This window comes from Oncorhynchus nerka, linkage group LG15, assembly GCF_034236695.1.
Source record: "Oncorhynchus nerka isolate Pitt River linkage group LG15, Oner_Uvic_2.0, whole genome shotgun sequence".
Classification (NCBI taxonomy): domain Eukaryota; kingdom Metazoa; phylum Chordata; class Actinopteri; order Salmoniformes; family Salmonidae; genus Oncorhynchus; species Oncorhynchus nerka.
In genome coordinates, this window is record NC_088410.1 from 16192852 (window position 1) to 16208398 (window position 15547).

General features: G+C 46.4%; 1 protein-coding gene across 1 annotated transcript in view; it reads left to right on the plus strand.

Annotated features, from left to right (window-relative positions):
- The window catches only part of dnm2b (dynamin 2b), a 74141-nt gene that overhangs the window by 45124 nt on the left and 13470 nt on the right, over positions 1-15547 (plus strand). The window contains exons 13-18 of the mRNA XM_065001096.1: positions 1468-1538; positions 2602-2665; positions 2761-2871; positions 4488-4597; positions 4707-4818; positions 12501-12665. Coding sequence (XP_064857168.1) covers positions 1468-1538; positions 2602-2665; positions 2761-2871; positions 4488-4597; positions 4707-4818; positions 12501-12665 — 633 coding nt within the window. The remainder of the gene's footprint in view (positions 1-1467; positions 1539-2601; positions 2666-2760; positions 2872-4487; positions 4598-4706; positions 4819-12500; positions 12666-15547) is intronic.

A 15547-nucleotide genomic window follows, 5' to 3' on the forward strand; every position in this document is an offset into this window, starting at 1 on the left:
ATTGACTCTGTACTGGTACCCCCTGTATATAGCCTCCACATTGACTGTACCGGTACCTCCTGTATATAGCCTCCACATTGACTCTGTACTGGTTCCCCCTGAATATAGCCTCCACATTGTCTCTGTACCGGTACCACCTGTATATAACCTCCACATTGACTCTGTACCGGTACCTCCTGTATATAGCCTCCACATTGACTCTGTACCGGTACCCCCTGTATATAGCCTCCACATTGACTCTGTACCGGTACCCCCTGTATATAGCCTCCACATTGACTCTGTACTGGTACCACCTGTATATAGCCTCCACATTGACTCTGTACCGGTACCACCTGTATATAGCCTCCTCATTGACTCTGTACCGGTTCACCCTGTATATAGCCTCCACATTGACTCTGTACCGGTACACCCTGTATATAGCCTCCACATTGACTCTGTACTGGTTCCCCCTGTATATAGCCTCCACATTGACTCTGTACCGGTACCACCTGTATATAGCCTCCACATTGACTCTGTACCGGTACCCCCTGTATATAGCCTCCACATTGACTCTGTACCGGTACCCCTGTATATAGCCTCCACATTGACTCTGTACCGGTACCCCCTGTATATAGCCTCCACATTGACTCTGTACTGGTACCCCCTGTATATAGCCTCCACATTGACTCTGTACTGGTACCCCCTGTATATAGCCTCCACATTGACTCTGTACTGGTACCCCTGTATATAGCCTCCACATTGACTCTGTACTGGTACCCCCTGTATATAGCCTCCACATTGACTCTGTACTGGTACCCCTGTATATAGCCTCCACATTGACTCTGTACTGGTACCCCCTGTATATAGCCTCCACATTGACTCTGTACCGGTACCCCCTGTATATAGCCTCCACATTGACTCTGTACTGGTACCCCCTGTATATAGCCTCCACATTGACTCTGTACCGGTACCACCTGTATATAGCCTCCACATTGACTCTGTACTGGTACCCCCTGTATATAGCCTCCACATTGACTCTGTACTGGTACCCCCTGTATATAGCCTCCACATTGACTCTGTACTGGTACCACCTGTATATAGCCTCCACATTGACTCTGTACTGGTACCCCCTGTATATAGCCTACACATTGACTCTGTACCGGTACCACCTGTATATAGCCTACACATTGACTCTGTACTGGTACCCCCTGTATATAGCCTCCACATTGACTCTGTACCGGTACCCCCTGTATATAGCCTCCACATTGACTCTGTACCGGTACCCCCTGTATATATTGTTATTTTTTACTGCTCCTCTTTAATTACTTGTTACTTTTATCTCTTATTCTTATCCGGATTTTTTGCACTGTTGGTTAGGGGCTTGTAAGTAAGCATTTCACGGTAAGGTCTACACCTGTTGTATTCGGCGCATGTGACTAATACAATTTGATTTGATTTGACCCGACCTGTCTGTCCTGTCTGTCTCAGGTGCTGCTGTTGATTGACATTGAGCTGTCTTACATCAACACAAACCATGAGGACTTCATTGGCTTCGCAAAGTGAGTTGATCTCTAACCCCTAGCAACGACTTTTCAACGTTCACCTGACTCTAATCCCTAGCAACGACCAATCAACCTTCACCTGAATGTGTAACCCCTAGCACCGACCTTTCAACTTTCACCTATGTAACCCCTAGCAACGACCTACCTCTTAAGGATTAGCCCCTTTTTTTCAATTTTCACCTAAAATGACATCTAACTGCCTGTAGCTCAGGACCTGAAGCAAAGATCTGGTAAAAGATAATATAAAGAAAAAATGTTATTTTGTAATTTTTTTTGTACCATCATCTTTGAAATGCAAGAGAAAGGCCATAATTTATTATTCCAACCCAGGTGCAATTTAGATTTTGGCCACTAGATGTCAACAGTGTCAGTGCAACGTTTTAGACTGAGCCAATGAACCATTGCATTTCTGTTTAACATGTTGTATTAAGACTGCTCAAAATGTGCCTAATTGGTTTATTAATACATCTTCAAGTTCATAACTGTGCACTCTCCTCAAACAATAGCATGGTATTCTTTCACTGTAATAGCTACTGTAAATTGGGCCGTGCAGTTAGATTAACAAGAATTTAAGCTTTCTGCCAATATCAGATATGTCTATGTCCTGGCAAATGTTCTTGTTACTTACAACCTCATGCTAATCCCATTAGCCTATGTTAGCTCAACCGTCCCGCTGATCCTGTAGAGGTTATAGTTTATGCACTTCATGTCAGTTGTCCACGGCTGCGTCCCAATTATCTGTCCTTTCTCCCAAAGTGTGCACTTGTTCACTTCCCTTCACTGATTTGAAAGGAAACAACTGATATATTGAAACTCCTATCTAGCCCATGCCTACTCCCCCAATCCAATGCTTTTAAACTTGTGGGGGGTAGCGAACTTCAGGAAGAAGGAGAGACGATTGGGAAGCACCCAGTATGTGATAGTCTTTCTATCTGGCCTCTGTCTCCCCTGTAGCGCTTGTGGGGGGTAGTGAACGAGCGCACACTTCAAGAAGGAGAGATGATTGGGAAACACCCAGTATGTGATAGTCTTTCTATCTGGCCTCTGTCTCCCCTTGTAGCGCGCAACAGAGGACCACTGTTACTGCTGCTATTAACAACAAGAAGAGAGTGATGCCAAACCAGGTACCACAAAAAAACTACCCTCCTCCTCTCTCCTTTACTTCTCTCTCTCTCTCACCCCCCTATCCTGAACTAATGGTCTGTCCCGCTGTGTGTAGGTGATCCGGAGGGGCTGGCTCACTATCAACATAAGCATTATGAAGGGGGGGTCCAAAGACTACTGGTTCGTCCTGACTGCAGAGTCACTGTCCTGGTACAAGGATGAGGAGGTAAGGGGGAGTGTGTGGGTGTGTGCGTGGGGGGGGGGGGGTATATGGAAGACCGATGCACTTGTTTCTTAAACATTTGAACCAGAGACCAATGCATATTGGTGAATCGTTACATCCCTACACGCCATGTTGACCCAAGCAAGCTTAATACTATGGCTAGTGGCTTGACCGGATCCAACCCTCAACCAGATACCATTGTTGTCTTAGACATTCAGGATATTCAGACGATGTCACCTAGACAGTTAGCTAACTAACTAGATAGCTACTGAATCAGATGATGTCACCTAGACAGCTAACTCACTAGATAGCTACTGAATCAGATGTCACCTAGACAGTTAGCTAACTCACTAGATAGCTACTGAATCAGATGATGTCACCTAGACAGTTAGCTAACTCACTAGATAGCTACTGAATCAGATGATGTCACCTAGACAGTTAGCTAACTCACTAGATAGCTACTGAATCAGATGATGTCACCTAGACAGTTAGCTAACTCACTAGATAGCTACTGAATCAGATGATGTCACCTAGGCAGTTAGCTAACTCACTAGATAGCTACTGAATCAGATGATGTCACCTAGACAGTTAGCTAACTCACTAGATAGCTACTGAATCAGATGATGGCAGTTAGCTAACTCACTAGATAGCTACTGAATCAGATGATGTCACCTAGGCAGTTAGCTTACTCACTAGATAGCTACTGAATCAGATGATGTCACCTAGACAGTTAGCTAACTCACTAGATAGCTACTGAATCAGATGATGTCACCTAGACAGTTAGCTAACTAACTAGATAGCTACTGAATCAGATGATGTCACCTAGACAGTTAGCTAACTTACTAGATAGCTACTGAATCAGATGATGTCACCTAGACAGTTCGCTAACTCACTAGATAGCTACTGAATCAGATGATGTCACCTAGGCAGTTAGCTAACTAACTAGATAGCTACTGAATCAGATGATGTCACCTAGACAGTTAGCTAACTCACTAGATAGCTACTGAATCAGATGATGTCACCTAGACAGTTAGCTAACTAACTAGATAGCTACTGAATCAGATGATGTCACCTAGACAGTTAGCTAACTCACTAGATAGCTACTGAATCAGATGATGTCACCTAGACAGTTAGCTAACTCACTAGATAGCTACTGAATCAGATGATGGCAGTTAGCTAACTCACTAGATAGCTACTGAATCAGATGATGTCACCTAGACAGTTAGCTAACTCACTAGATAGCTACTGAATCAGATGATGTCACCTAGACAGTTAGCTAACTCACTAGATAGCTACTGAATCAGATGATGTCCTCTTTTTATGTGTCTGTGTGTGCGTATGTAATGTATGTGTGTGTGTGTTTATAACTATGTGTGTGTGTGTTTGTGTGTGTTGTGTGTATAACTGTGTGTGTGTTGTGTGTGTGTGTGTATAACTGTGTGTGTTGTGTGTGTGTGTGTCTAACTGTGTGTGTCTCCAGGAGAAAGAGAAGAAGTACATGCTGTGTGTGTATAACTGTGTGTGTGTGTATCTAACTGTGTGTGTGTGTGTATAACTGTGTGTGTGTCTAACTGTGTGTGTCTAACTGTGTGTGTGTGTATAACTGTGTGTGTCTCCAGGAGAAAGAGAAGAAGTACATGCTGCCTCTAGATAATCTGAAGCTGAGAGACGTGGAGAAAGGTTTCATGTCCACAAAACACACATTCGCCATCTTCAACACTGAGTCCAGGTGTGTGTGTATCTGTAAACAGTGTATGTAACGTTTAGAAATACTGAGTGTGTGTACTTTGTCAATAACTAAGTGTGTGTGTGTGTGTGTGTGTGTGTGCACGTTCCAGGAACGTGTATAAGGACCTACGTCAGATAGAGCTGGCCTGTGACACACAGGAGGATGTAGACAGCTGGAAGGCTTCGTTCCTCAGAGCTGGAGTTTACCCTGAGAAAGACCAGGTAAAACACACACACAGTTTTTTATTGCTGTACTTTTGAGGACCAAAGAATTGATTCCCATCCAAAATACTATTTTCACAAATCCCTAACCCAAAATCTAACCCTAACCTTAACCCTTAACCTAATCATAACCCTAAACTTACCCCTAAATCTAAACTTACCCCTAAACCTAATCGTAACCCTAAACTTACCCCTAAACCTAATCATAACCCTAAACTTACCCCTAAACCTAATCATAACCCTAAACTTAACCCTAACCTTAACCCTTAACCTAATCATAACCCTAAACTTACCCCTAAACCTAATCATAACCCTAAACTTACCCCTAAACCTAATCATAACCCTAAACTTAACCCTAAACCTAAACTTAACCCCCAACCTTAACTCTAACCCTGAGCCTAAAATAGCCTTTTTCCTTGTGGGGAATGGCAAAAACACACACACACACACACAAGATACAAGTCTCTTTCTCACTCCAAACGAAAAACATGATTTATTTTGAAAAATAAAACATCTTATATTATTTTATTAGTAGCTAAAACATCTTATATTATTAGTAGCTAAAACATCTTATATTATTTTATTAGTAGCTAAAACATCTTATATTATTTTATTAGTAGCTAAATGTTCAAAGTCACCATCAGACTCTTAAAATGAGCTATTTCTCTTTAGCGTTACAAATGGTTCCCTTTCATTTCTCACACACACACACACACCCACACACCCACACACACACACACACACACACACACACACACACACACACACACACACACACACACACAGAGTAGATGGGGATCCACGTATTCCTGGAACTTCTGATGGTGCATGAAGCTGCCAGTAGTTTAATGTGACGCGCTCCATATTGCTGGGTGGGGCTGAATGCCACCAAAATAATCGCTAAGGATCATGGTGAAAGTGGCCGTAACTAGCAAAGGATCATGGTTGATGTAGTCGTTTTCATGCTGCCTGAGAGGGTCCTCATAGCCGGCCGGCCCGTGGTTGGTCTGTTTCAGCACATGGTCCTGTGTGACGACAAATGTAGTCAGAATGGATCAGTATTTAATTACATATCTAGTAGTCAGAATGGATCAGTATTTAATTACAGATCTAGTAGTCAGAATGGATCAGTATTTAATTACATATCTAGTAGTCAGAATGAATCAGTATTTAATTACATATCTAGTAGTCAGAATGAATCAGTATTAAATTACAGATCTAGTAGTCAGAATGGATCAGTATTTAATTCCATATCTAGTAGTCAGAATGAATCAGTATTAAATTACATATCTAGTAGTCAGAATGGATCAGTATTTAATTACATATCTAGTAGTCAGAATGGATCAGTATTTATTACATATTTACATTTACATTTAAGTCATTTAGCAGACGCTCTTATCCAGAGCGACTTACAAATTGGTGCATTCACCTTATGACATCCAGTGGAACAGTAGTGCATCTAAATCTTTTAAGGGGGGGTGAGAGGGATTACTTTATCCTATCCTAGGTATTCCTTAAAGAGGTGGGGTTTCAGGTGTCTCCGGAAGGTGGTGATTGACTCCGCTGTCCTGGCGTCGTGAGGGAGTTTGTTCCACCATTGGGGGGCCAGAGCAGCGAACAGTTTTGACTGGGCTGAGCGGGAACTGTACTTCCTCAGTGGTAGGGAGGCGAGCAGGCCAGAGGTGGATGAACGCAGTGCCCTTGTTTGGGTGTAGGGCCTGATCAGAGCCTGGAGGTACTGAGGTGCCGTTCCCCTCACAGCTCCGTAGGCAAGCACCATGGTCTTGTAGCGGATGCGAGCTTCAACTGGAAGCCAGTGGAGAGATCGGAGGAGCGGGGTGACGTGAGAGAACTTGGGAAGGTTGAACACCAGACGGGCTGCGGCGTTCTGGATGAGTTGTAGGGATTTAATGGCACAGGCAGGGAGCCCAGCCAACAGCGAGTTGCAGTAATCCAGACGGGAGATGACAAGTGCCTGGATTAGGACCTGCGCCGCTTCCTGTGTGAGGCAGGGTCGTACTCTGCGGATGTTGTAGAGCATGAACCTACAGGAACGGGCCACCGCCTTGATGTTAGTTGAGAACGACAGGGTGTTGTCCAGGATCACGCCAAGGTTCTTAGCGCTCTGGAAGGAGGACACAATGGAGTTGTCAACCGTGATGGCGAGATCATGGAACGGGCAGTCCTTCCCCGGGAGGAAGAGCAGCTCCGTCTTGCCGAGGTTCAGCTTGAGGTGGTGATCCGTCATCCACACTGATATGTCTGCCAGACATGCAGAGATGCGATTCGCCACCTGGTCACCAGAAGGGGGAAAGGAGAAGATTAATTGTGTGTCGTCTGCATAGCAATGATAGGAGAGACCATGTGAGGTTATGACAGAGCCAAGTGACTTGGTGTATAGCGAGAATAGGAGAGGGCCTAGAACAGAGCCCTGGGGGACACCAGTGGTGAGAGCACGTGGTGTGGAGACGGATTCTCGCCACGCCACCTGGTAGGAGCGACCTGTCAGGTAGGACGCAATCCAAGCGTGGGCCGCGCCAGAGATGCCCAACTCGGAGAGGGTGGAGAGGAGGATCTGATGGTTCACAGTATCGAAGGCAGCCGATAGGTCTAGAAGGATGAGAGCAGAGGAGAGAGAGTTAGCTTTAGCAGTGTGGAGCGCCTCCGTGATACAGAGAAGAGCAGTCTCAGTTGAATGACTAGTCTTGAAACCTGACTGATTTGGATCAAGAAGGTCATTCTGAGAGAGATAGCGGGAGAGCTGGCCAAGGACGGCACGTTCAAGAGTTTTGGAGAGAAAAGAAAGAAGGGATACTGGTCTGTAGTTGTTGACATCGGAGGGATCGAGTGTAGGTTTTTTCAGAAGGGGTGCAACTCTCGCTCTCTTGAAGACGGAAGGGACGTAGCCAGCGGTCAGGGATGAGTTGATGAGCGAGGTGAGGTAAGGGAGAAGGTCTCCGGAAATGGTCTGGAGAAGAGAGGAGGGGATAGGGTCAAGCGGGCAGGTTGTTGGGCGGCCGGCCGTCACAAGACGCGAGATTTCATCTGGAGAGAGAGGGGAGAAAGAGGACAGAGCACAGGGTAGGGCAGTGTCAGCAGAACCAGCGGTGTCGTTTGACTTAGCAAACGAGGATCGGATGTCGTCGACCTTCTTTTCAAAATGGTTGACGAAGTCATCTGCAGAGAGGGAGGAGGGGGGAGGGGGAGGAGGATTCAGGAGGGAGGAGAAGGTTGCAAAGAGCTTCCTAGGGTTAGAGGCAGATGCTTGGAATTTAGAGTGGTAGAAAGTGGCTTTAGCAGCAGAGAGAGAAGAGGAAAATGTAGAGAGGAGGGAGTGAAAGGATGTCAGGTCCGCAGGGAGGCGAGTTTTCCTCCATTTCCGCTCGGCTGCCCGGAGCCCTGTTCTGTGAGCTCGCAATGAGTGGTCGAGCCACGGAGCGGGAGGGGAGGACCGAGCCGGCCTGGAGGATAGGGGACATAGAGAGTCAAAGGATGCAGAAAGGGAGGAGAGGAGGGTTGAGGAGGCAGAATCAGGAGATAGGTTGGAGAAGGTTTGAGCAGAGGGAAGAGATGATAGGATGGAAGAGGAGAGAGTAGCGGGGGAGAGAGAGCGAAGGTTGGGACGGCGCGATACCATCCGAGTAGGGGCAGTGTGGGAAGTGTTGGATGAGAGGGAAAAGGATACAAGGTAGTGGTCGGAGACTTGGAGGGGAGTTGCAATGAGGTTAGTGGAAGAACAGCATCTAGTAAAGATGAGGTCGAGCGTATTTCCTGCCTTGTGAGTAGGGGGGGAAGGTGAGAGGGTGAGGTCAAAAGAGGAGAGGAGTGGAAAGAAGGAGGCAGAGAGGAATGAGTCAAAGGTAGACGTGGGGAGGTTAAAGTCGCCCAGAACTGTGAGAGGTGAGCCGTCCTCAGGAAAGGAGCTTATCAAGGCATCAAGCTCATTGATGAACTCTCCGAGGGAACCTGGAGGGCGATAAATGATAAGGATGTTAAGCTTGAAAGGGCTGGTAACTGTGACAGCATGGAATTCAAAGGAGGCGATAGACAGATGGGTAAGGGGAGAAAGAGAGAATGACCACTTGGGAGAGATGAGGATCCCGGTGCCACCACCCCGCTGACCAGAAGCTCTCGGGGTGTGCGAGAACACGTGGGCAGACGAAGAGAGAGCAGTAGGAGTAGCAGTGTTGTCTGTGGTGATCCATGTTTCCGTCAGTGCCAAGAAGTCGAGGGACTGGAGGGAGGCATAGGCTGAGATGAACTCTGCCTTGTTGGCCGCAGATCGGCAGTTCCAGAGGCTACCGGAGACCTGGAACTCCACGTGGGTCGTGCGTGCTGGGACCACCAGATTAGGGTGGCCGCGGCCACGCGGTGTGGAGCGTTTGTATGGTCTGTGCAGAGAGGAGAGAACAGGGATAGACAGACACATAGTTGACAGGCTACACAAGAGGCTACGCTAATGCAAAGGAGATTGGAATGACAAGTGGACTACACGTCTCGAGTGTTCAGAAAGTTAAGCTTACGTAGCAAGAATCTTATTGACTAAAATGATTAAAATGATACAGTACTGCTGAAGTAGGCTAGCTGGCAGAGGCTGCGTTGTTGACTATGTAGGCTAGCTGGCATTGACTGCGTTGTTGACACTACACTAATCAAGTCGTTCCGTTGAGTGTAATAGTTTCTACTGTGCTGCTATTCGGGGCTAGCTGGCTAGCTAGCAGTGTTGATTACGTTACGTTGCGTTAAAAGAACGACAATAGCTGGCTAGCTAACCTAGGAAATCGCTCTAGACTACACAATTATCTTTGATACAAAGACGGCTATGTAGCTAGCTATGTAGCTAGCTACGATCAAACAAATCAAGCCGTTGTACTGTAATGAAATGAAATGAAAGATGTGATACTACCTGTGGAGCGAAGCGAAATGCGACCGGATTGTTGAGTGCGGAAGTTCTGTTCGGTAGACGTTGGCTAGCTGTTGGCTAGCTAGCAGTGTCTCCTACGTTAAGGACGACAAATAGCTAGCTAGCTAACCTCGGTAAATTAAGATAATCACTCTAAAACTACACACTCTAAACTACACAATTATCTTGGATACGAAGACAGCAAAGACAACTATGTAGTTAGCTAACACTACACTAATCAAGTCGTTCAGTTGAGTGTAATAGTTGTGCTGCTAATCGGTAGACGGTGGACTAGCTAACGGTGGACGTTAGCTAGCTGGCTAGCTGCAGGGCAGTGTAGACTGCGTTAGGACGACGAAATACGATAATTACGCAATTATCTCTGATACGAAGACGGCTATGTAGCTAGCTAAGAAGAAATTGCTAAGATTAGACAAATCAAACCGTTGTACTATAATGAAATGTAATGAAATGTAATACTACCTGCGGACCGAGTGCAGATGCGACCGCTCGCTCCAACCCGGAAGATAAAAAAAAAAAGTAGTCAGAATGGATCAGTATTTAATTCCATGTCTAGTAGTCAGAATGGATCAGTATTTAATTCCATATCTAGTAGTCAGAATGGATCAGTATTTAATTCCATATCTAGTAGTCTGAATGGATCAGTATTTAATTACAGATCTAGTAGTCAGAATGGATCAGTATTTAATTACATATCTTGATATCTTCATTTACATGTATAGAGAACTTGATCATAATAAACACATTTTCGATGCCCAAAACGTTCGTCTGTAAAATAATTGGTTTGGCCATTCTGGCGACTGTAATTCACATAGGCTTTCTAGGGCAGACCAGGACGTTTGTCGCTGCTAGGTTGCTACACAGCACCACCCCACCAGCAGAGATCCTGACGTCACACTCCTTACACTGGGTAACACACACGGACGTACACGCACACACACGGACGTACACGCACACACACGGACGTACACGCACACACGGACGTACACGCACACACGGACGTACACGCGCACACACACGGACGTACACGCACACACACGGACGTACACGCACACACACGGACGTACACGCACACACACGGACGTACACGCACCCACACGGACGTACACGCACACACACGGACGTACACGCACACACACGGACGTACACGCACACACACGGACGTACACGCTACACGCACACGGACGTACACGCACACACACACGGACGTACACGCACACACACGGACGTACACGCACACACACGGACGTACACGCACCCACACACGGACGTACACGCACACACACGGACGTACACGCACACACACGGACGTACACGCACACACACGGACGTACACGCACACACACGGACGTACACGCACACACACGGACGTACACGCACACACACGGACATACACGCACACACACGGACGTACACGCACACACACGGACGTACACGCTACACGCACACACACGGACGTACACGCACACACACGGACATACACGCACACACACGGACGTACACGCACACACACGGACGTACACGCTACACGCACACACACGGACGTACACGCACACACACGGACGTACACGCACACACACGGACGTACACGCACACACACACACACACGGACGTACACGCACACACACGGATGGATAAATATACACGCACACACACACGGACGTACACGCACACACACGGACGTACACGCACACACACGGACGTACACGCACCCACACACGGACGTACACGCACCCACACACGGACATACACGCACACACACGGACGTACACGCACACACACGGACGTACACGCACACACACGGACGTACACGCACACACACGGACGTACACGCACACACACGGACGTACACGCACACACACGGACGTACACGCTACACGCACACACACGGACGTACACGCACACACACGGACGTACACGCACACACACACACACGGACGTACACGCACACACACGGATGGATAAATATACACGCACACACACACGGACGTACACGCACACACACGGACGTACACGCACACACACGGACGTACACGCACACACACGGATGGATAAATATACACGCACACACACACGGACGTACACGCACACACACGGACGTACACGCACACACACGGATGGATAAATATACACGCACACACACACGGACGTACACGCACACACACGGACGTACACGCACACACACACGGACGTACACGCTACACGCACACACACGGACGTACACGCACACACACACGGACGTACACCCACACACACGGACGTACACGCTACACGCACACACACGGACGTACACGCACACACACGGACGTACACGCTACACGCACACACACGGACGTACACGCACACACACGGACGTACACGCACACACACGGACGTACACGCACACACACGGACGTACACGCACACACACGGATGGATAAATATACACGCAAGCATGTACACACACAGGTACACTCTCCTCCTCCTCTCCCTTCCCCAGTTTGACAGTGAAGCACAGGACCAGAAGAATCATTCTCAATGTGTCTCATGCATCCCCCCCCCCCACTCTCTCCCCCACCCTCCTCTCCCTCTCTCTCCCTCCTCCCTCTCTCCCCACCCTCCTCTCCCTCTCTCCACCCTCATCCCTCCCCCTCCTCCCTCCCTCCCTCCCTCCCCACCTCCCTCTCCTCCCCACCTCCCTCTCTCTCTCCCCCCTCCCTCTCTCTCTCCCTCCCTCCCTCCCTCCCTCCCTCCCTCCCTCCCTCCCTCCCTCCCCCAGGTTGACAGTGAGGACACAGGACCAGCAGAATCCTTCTCTATGGATCCCCAGCTGGAGAGGCAGGTTGAGACCATAAGGAATCTAGTGGATTCCTACATCGGCATCGTCAACAAGTCCATCAGGGATCTAATGCCCAAGACCATCATGCACCTCATGATCAACAGCGTGAGTGGACACCTCACTCACTCACTCACTCACTCACTCACTCACTCACTCACTCACTCACTCACTCACTCACTCACTCACTCACTCACTCACTCACTCACTCACTCACTCACTCACTCACTCACTCACTCACTCACTCACTCACTCACTCACTCACTCACTCACTCACATACATATACATATATACTGTAGCACATCAGAGCACACATGCAAACACGCACACATACATCAGAGCACCTAAACACACACCAATCTATGAAAGGTATTTATAAAGCCCTTTTTACATCAGCAGATGTCACAAAGTGCTGTACAGAAACCCAGCCTAAAACCCCAAACAGCAGGAGAATGATACCAGATATAACAGGAGAATGATACCAGATATAACAGGAGAATGATACCAGATATAACAGAAGAATGATACCAGATATAACAGGAGAATGATACCAGATATAACAGGAGAATGATACCAGATATAACAGGAGAATGATACCAGATATAACAGGAGAATGATACCAGATATAACAGGAGAATGATACCAGATATAACAGGAGAATGATACCAGATATAACAGGAGAATGATACCAGATATAACAGGAGAATGATACCAGATATAACAGGAGAATTATACTAGATATAACAGGAGAATGATACCAGATATAACAGGAGAAATATACCAGATATAACAGGAGAATGATACCAGATATAACAGGAGAAATATACCAGATATAACAGGAGAATGATACCAGATATAACAGGAGAAATATACCAGATATAACAGGAGAAATATACCAGATATAACAGGAGAAATATACCAGATATAACAGGAGAAATATACCAGATATAACAGGAGAATGATACCAGATATAACAGGAGAATGATACCAGATATAAGAGGAGAATGATACCAGATATACCAGGAGAATTATACCAGATATAACAGGAGAATGATACCAGATATAACAGGAGAAGTATACCAGATATAACAGGAGAATGATACCAGATATAACAGGAGAATTATACCAGATATAACAGGAGAATGATACCAGATATAACAGGAGAATTATACCAAATATAACAGGAGAATGATACCAGATATAACAGGAGAATGATACCAGATATAACAGGAGAATGATACCAGATATAACAGGAGAATGATACCAGATATAACAGGAGAATGATACCAGATATAACAGGAGAATGATACCAGATATAACAGGAGAATGATAACAGGAGAATGATACCAGATATAACAGGAGAATGATACCAGATATAACAGGAGAATGATACCAGATATAAGAGGAGAATGATACCAGATATACCAGGAGAATTATACCAGATATAACAGGAGAATGATACCAGATATAACAGGAGAAGTATACCAGATATAACAGGAGAATGATACCAGATATAACAGGAGAATTATACCAGATATAACAGGAGAATGATACCAGATATAACAGGAGAATTATACCAAATATAACAGGAGAATGATACCAGATATAACAGGAGAATGATACCAGATATAACAGGAGAATGATACCAGATATAACAGGAGAATGATACCAGATATAACAGGAGAATGATACCAGATATAACAGGAGAATGATACCAGATATAACAGGATAATGATACCAGATATAACAGGAGAATGATACCAGATATAACAGGAGAATGATACCAGATATAACAGGAGAATGATACCAGATATAACAGGAGAAATATACCAGATATAACAGGAGAATGATACCAGATATAACAGGAGAATTATACCAGATATAACAGGAGAATGATACCAGATATAACAGGAGAATGATACCAGATATAACAGGAGAAATATACCAGATATAACAGGGTAATTATACCAGATATACCAGACTGACCCTACTCCCCCCGCCACATAGACTATTGCAGCATAGATACTGGAGTCTGATACAGGGGGGGTCGTCGAGGGACACTGTGGCCCTGTCCGACTATACCCCCGGACAGGGCCAACCAGGCAGGATATAACCCCACCCACTTTGCCAAGGCACAGCCCCGACACCACCAGAGGGATATCAATAGACCACCAACTTACTACCCTGAGACAAGGTGGTGTCTCGCCCACAAAGATCTCCTCCACCGCACGAGCCCGAGGGGGCGCAGAACCAGACAGGAAGATCACGTCAGTGATTCAACCCACTCAGGTTGAGTATAGCCTTGCATGGCGTGATTCACCCCTTCTAGGGATGGCTTGGGAGAGCTAGCAAGCGAGTGACTCATCCCCTTTGGCAGAGAATCCTAGTAGAGAGACTGAAGAGCTGGCTAGGCAGAAACAGCAAGGGTGATTCGTCACTCCAGTGCCTTGTCATTCACCCTCGTACCCCTGGGCCAGACTACACTCAATCATTGGACCTACTGAAAATAAAGATTTAAAGGTTGAGACTGAGTCTGCGACTCTCACATGGCTCCGCAGACCATTCCATAAAGATGTACCTCTATTTGAAAAAGCCCTGCGACTCTCACATGGCTCCGCAGACCATTCCATAAAGATGTACCTCTATTTGAAAAAGCCCTGCCTCCAGCTGTTTGCTTACAAATTCTAGGGACAGTAAGGAGGCCTGCATCTAGTGATTGTAGCGTATGTGTAGGTATGTACGGCAGGACCAAATCAGAGAGATAGGTAGGAGCAAGTCCATGTAATGTTTTGTAGGTTAGCAGTAAAACCTTGAAATGAGCCATTAACAGGAAGCCAATGTAGAGAGGCACTGGAGTAATACGATCACATTTCTTGGTTCTAGTCAAGATTCTAGCAGCCGTATTTAGAACTAGCTGAAGTTTATTTATCCGGGTAGCGAGAGAGTAGAGCATTGCAGTAGTCTAATCTTGAAGTGACAAAATCATGGA